Genomic DNA, 5,908 nt, shown 5'->3' on the forward strand with positions numbered 1-5,908 from the left:
AACCAAAGTGCAGGTTTTGTAATCAAGCACACTTCATTTATCAGTGCACTTCATTCAAAGCAAAATCAGTACCAGAGCGAATAAATGTAGTAAAGCGTCTTTCACTTTGCCTCAATTGTTTAAAATCAGGACACAGATCTGAGACATGCCCTTCAGGTAATTGTAAGATTTGCAATTCAAGGCAGAATTCCCTACTGCATTTTTCTCAACAGTCATCATCACGCAGCACATCATCATTGTCGTCTTCTCAATCAGAAAACTACGTCACTCCGAGTGCAGGGCGGAGAGATACAGAATCCGTTACATGTGTAACACAGAATACTCAGAAACAAACAAATGTAATGTTGTGTACAGCAGTTGTTTATGTTAGTAATGCACAAGGGTCATATCATATTTGTCGAGCGCTTCTCGATTCGGCATCGCAATCAAACTTTATCAGTTCGAGAATGGCGCAAATGTTGAAATTGAAAAGAACGAACAGGGTGTCTCACATAAATGGAATAGGCGCATCAGAATCAAAGGCGTGTCACAGCGTTCAAGCCACTGTCAAATCAAGATTCAATGCTTATTCTGCCACATTAGAATTTGTCGTTCTGCCTGAAATCACACAAGAACTGCCAGCACTTCCGATTAATATCCATAATTGGAATATTCCACAGAATATTCATTTGGCAGATCCACAATTCAATACACCTCAAAGAGTAGACTTACTGATCGGAGCGGGAATATTCTTTGATCTGCTTTGTATAGGTCAAATACGTCTCGCACCAGGGTTGCCAACTCTACAGAAAACCACTTTCGGATGGATCGTGGGAGGTAAATATGATATTACGTCACATCATGCATCGCCAAACGTATGTTGTCTTAGCGTAGAACAACGAATCGAGGATCAACTGCAAAGATTCTGGTCACTTGAAGATTGCAACGTTAAGCCTAGCTTATCCGCAGAAGAGATTGCTTGTGAAGAACATTTTAAGGCTAATTTCAAGAGAGATGAAACTGGAAGATTTATTGTTAGATTGCCAGTAAAGGACAGCATAAGCAAGTTAGGTGATTCGAAGGAAATAGCAACAAGAAGATTTCATTTATTGGAGAAGAGGCTCGTCAAGAATCCAGAATTGAATGATGCTTATGTCAATTTCATGAACGAATATGAAAGTTTGAAACACATGCAACGTATTGAGGAAGATGAATGCCACATTTCAGAATGTTTCTTGCCTCATCATTGCGTAACCAAGGAAACTAGCTCAACATCGAAGCACCGTGTTGTTTTTGATGCCTCATGCAAAACTTCCAGTGGATTATCACTCAACGATATTCTAATGGTGGGACCTACAATACAAGATGACATATTCTCTATTGTCACACGATTTAGGCAACACAAATACGTCGTTACTTGTGACATTCAGAAAATGTATAGACAAATACAAGTTCATTCAGAAGATACTTGTCTACAGAAGATTCTTTGGCGTGATGACCCACAGAAACCTCTCAAAACATTTCAGCTCTCAACAGTGACGTATGGGACAGCTTCAGCGCCATTTCTTGCTACGAGATGTCTTGAACAACTTGCATTAGATGAAAAACAGGACTTCCCAAAGGCTGCAGAAGTCGTACTTAGAGATATCTACGTTGAAGATATTCTAACAGGTTCCAATACAAAGGAAGAAATATTAGAATTGCAGAACAGTCTCATCGCATTATTACAACGTGGAGGATTTCAATTGAGAAAATGGTGTGCTAATGACCCAACATTATTATCTCACATTCCAGTAGAACATCAAGAAGCAAAACTAGATCACATTGATGAAGCACAACAAACTATAAGGAGTTTAGGATTATTATGGAATCCAACCACAGATGAATTTTACTTCACAATAAAGGATACAAATCGAAGTGAAAGAATTTCCAAACGATCTATTTTATCCACCATTGCTGGTATCTTCGATCCATTAGGAATAATAGGACCAGTTATACTCAAAGCAAAGGTATTTCTTCAACATCTGTGGAGACTGAAACTAGATTGGGATGAAACATTACCATCATCACTGCATTCAGAATGGGATCACTTTCGCAAGGAACTACCACAGCTAGAGAAACTTCATGTTCCCAGATGGACAATGACCGAACCAACATCAGAAGTAGAGATACACGGATTCAGCGACGCATCTGAGCTTGGTTATGGAGCATGAATTTACATTAAATGCAAAGATTCAAATGGACACATCACGTCTACTTTACTTTGTTCGAAATCTCGCGTTGCCCCTCTAAAAAAGGTAACTTTACCACGTTTGGAACTTTGTGGAGCATTACTTCTTGCCAGACTTACACACAAGGTCACAGAAGCTCTAAAATGGACAGGAATGAAGATTATCCTATGGTCAGACTCTACTATTGTACTAGCTTGGTTGAAAGCGCCTTCATCACAATGGAAAACTTTCGTGGCCAACAGAGTGGCTGAAATACAGAAACTGACAAGCAGTTACGAATGGAGACACGTAAGAACTCAAGACAATCCAGCAGATCATATTTCAAGAGGCTTGTTACCATCACAAATGCCAAATGCTAAATCTTGGTGGCATGGACCACCATGGCTAACAAATGAACTTATTGATCACAATGAGATTACGGTTGAACCTCAAGATTTACCTGAACAAAGGAAAACTACAGTCGCCTTAACAACTACAAAGTCATTTGAGTTACTTGAACGATACTCCACATTAGAAAGATTACAGAGAGTAACAGCGTATTGTATGAGATTCTCTCACAACTCAAGAAAGCTACAGCAGGAACGACAGTTTGGACCATTGACAACAACTGAACTGCAATCAGCTATTACATGCTTAATAAAACTTACTCAAGAACAAGAATTTCAACCAGAGTTGCAAGCTCTCAAAAGTAAAGCAGAACTACCCAAGTCAAGCAGACTACTTAACTTAAATCCGTTTCTCGACAAGAATCAGGTAATTAGGGTGGGCGGAAGACTTGCAGCATCTGAAAATACATGTGACCAAAAATATCCAATTATTCTACCTGCAAACTCCAGATTGACTATTTTGATTGCTGAAAATGAGCACAGAAGACTACTCCACGCTGGACCTCAACTTCTGCTGACGTCACTAAGACAATCGTATTGGCCCCTCAGTGGACGTAACTTAACCAGAAGAATTGTACATCAGTGGATTGTTTGCTTCAAAAACAAACCGAAGACATTTGAACAGCTGATGGGAGACCTTCCAAGAGAAAGAGTGACACCAAGTAAACCATTTTTACACAGCGGTGTAGATTATTGCGGTCCAATTTACATCAAAACCAACAATCGTCGTGGCAGCAGACTAGAAAAGGCTTACATCGCAATTTTTGTCTGCTTGGCTACAAAGGCTGTACATATCGAACTAGTCAGCAACTTAACTACAGATTCATTTATTGGAGCATTGAAACGATTCATCTCTCGACGAGGAAGATGTGCTAAAATTTTCTCTGATAATGCAACAAACTTTGTAGGTGCAAAACGTGAATTACGAGAGTTACAAACATTATTCATGTCGCAAGTTCATCAAGAAAAGGTTCAGAATTTCGTAGCCTCTGACAACATTGAATGGCATTTCATACCCCCAAGGTCAGCAAGTATGGGAGGCCTCTGGGAAGCTGCAGTGAAGTCCCTGAAGTATCACTTGAAGAGGATAATAGGAAACGCTTCATTCACTTACGAAGAGACTTACACATATCTAACACTCATCGAAGCTTGCTTAAATTCTAGACCCTTGACTCCTTTATCTAATGACCCGAATGACCTCAACCCTTTAACCCCTGGCCATTTTCTAGTTGGTGAGGCACTCACTACCATTTCCGAACCTGATTTGAACTTAATTCCAGTGAATAGACTATCCAGATGGCAGCATATGCAACAGTTATATCAACATTTTTGGAACAGGTGGTCACGTGAATATCTCACAAATCTTCAACAACGATCCAAATGGAAACGGAAGAACACTAATCTACGCGTTGGAGACCTGGTCTTACTCAAAGAAGACAACCTTCCCCCCTTGAGCTGGAAGTTAGGAAGAATCATCGAGCTACATCCTGGAGGTGATGGACTTGTTCGGGTGGTATCCATAAAAACAATCCACGGCCAGACGAAGAGAGCAGTCGGGAGGCTGTGCCCTCTTCCAGTGTAGTGTAACTAGTGTGACTTAATTAGGTTGAAGGCAGTGCCTTCAAGGTGGGCGGCATGTTCCGTCAATCGCAAAACAGTATGTAAATGGCCAACCAGCGCCATCTCTTGGCGTTAAGAATTACTAAAAACAATAGAACATCGTCGAGCGTACAGCAGAGACAGACACTTGCACGCGAAAAGATCGCTTTACACAACGCTACGTACTTTCATGTATTTTTATGTATATTTACAGTTCGCTCATGCTTTATATACAATAAAGCCACGTATAATCAGTACGCGAGTGTTATTTTTTATCATAATCTCAGCGGTGAAGGGAGACAACAGTCCGGAGCCGCAACAGATAGAGAGAGCGATATCGAACAGGGTAAGTTATCAGTATCCATCTATCTAACATTCTCAGTGAGAAGGGTTCGGATGTAAATATCTGCAATGTTATTTATTTAAGATAGTTTAGTTATCTCTTATCTGGCCCCTTTCGGGAACGTCGCTGCAAGCGAGTAGTACAATTTAGGGGATGAGCTACTTTTTCATAGGTTCGATCCTCAGTTCTACAGGCTAGAACGCTACGGAAGAAGGATGCAGTAATATTTTTGGGAGTGGCAGTCACCTTTAACCAGGGGCGGTTACTGATATTGTTGTAGTGTTGCACAACGACCGGATATTTTACAACAAAATTTCATAGTTTTTGTTATACGACGCACGGTTTTAGAAGCGATATCGGGCGGAGTCACGCAGAGGGTGTGCGTGGCTTCCAGCCAATGGCAGGAGTGCAACAAGTGGCGAAGCGTAGAGTTGCTAGCAGGGTAGGCACAAGAGTGCGATAATATCAATTACTTGCTTAAATCTGTAAAAAGAAAGGGAGGGGGGCTATGTCATGGAGAGTGGTTCAATCTCTCTCCAGGCGCTTCTTTACTTGTCAGTGGCGTAATGTTTTCAAAAGTGTTGTTACCAGCCATCAGTACGATAATTATGTCTTAGACGTTCTCTTCCCGCCCACCAGATGTCATCGATCTAGATTTTTGTCCATTTCGTTTTATTTTTTATTTTTTTATTTTTATTTTTTCAACCACTGATTTATGCACGCACCTCCATAAAGAACTACCAATCATGAGACATCGCGAAAATCCAACGAATAGTGCTCGAGCCCTGTTGTCAATTCTTCATCACTTTTTTCTAAATTTATTTATTTATTTTGCAATGAGGTGAAAATGGCTAGAAGAACCCCATAATTTTTGGGTCAGTATGACGTTTGTGCCGTGAGTAGACGACAGAATTCCGCACTTTCAGCGACTGTCAGTTTGGTACGTTCTACTGTTGCCAACTTAGTTTTTTTTAGCAAGATTTCCTCGCAACGAGGAAAACACCATTGTTATATGTTGTCTAACTAAAGGAATGGTTGTAATGGTCTTGGCTTTCTAGATAAATGAATTTCTGACACCTGTATCTGCAAGTAAACATAATTTAAATTTTGGATATTTTCGTCTTTGTTCTGCTCTATGTTAATCGTGACGATGAGATTATATGGAGAATGAATTAAAGAGGATCAGGAAACATTGACATGACCACAATTAGGTCACCTGGCTTCGTAACGTGTTAGGATGACCACTACGGGGCTTCAAGAAAAAACATAGGTAAAGGTGACCTATCTCATTCAGTGTGAATACATCGCATCCTAGTTTGTTCTACCCACCTTTACGTGATAATAGAACATAGGATCCTTGTTTGGGACCC

General features: G+C 40.4%; 2 protein-coding genes across 2 annotated transcripts; both read left to right on the top strand.

Annotated features, from left to right (window-relative positions):
- The first annotated feature begins 446 nt into the window (after positions 1 to 446).
- On the top strand, positions 447 to 2,192 carry LOC145979650 (uncharacterized). Its single transcript, XM_083112615.1, has one exon. The coding sequence runs from the start codon at positions 447 to 449 to the stop codon at positions 2,190 to 2,192; it is 1,746 nt and encodes a 581-aa protein (XP_082968741.1).
- A 171-nt stretch (positions 2,193 to 2,363) lies between these two features.
- On the top strand, positions 2,364 to 4,178 carry LOC145979651 (uncharacterized). Its single transcript, XM_083112616.1, has one exon. The coding sequence runs from the start codon at positions 2,364 to 2,366 to the stop codon at positions 4,176 to 4,178; it is 1,815 nt and encodes a 604-aa protein (XP_082968742.1).
- The last annotated feature ends 1,730 nt before the right edge of the window (positions 4,179 to 5,908 follow it).

The sequence above is a fragment of the Lepisma saccharinum genome, chromosome 26 (genome assembly GCF_977018435.1).
Source record: "Lepisma saccharinum chromosome 26, izLepSacc3.1, whole genome shotgun sequence".
In the NCBI taxonomy this organism is placed as follows: Eukaryota; Metazoa; Arthropoda; class Insecta; order Zygentoma; family Lepismatidae; genus Lepisma; species Lepisma saccharinum.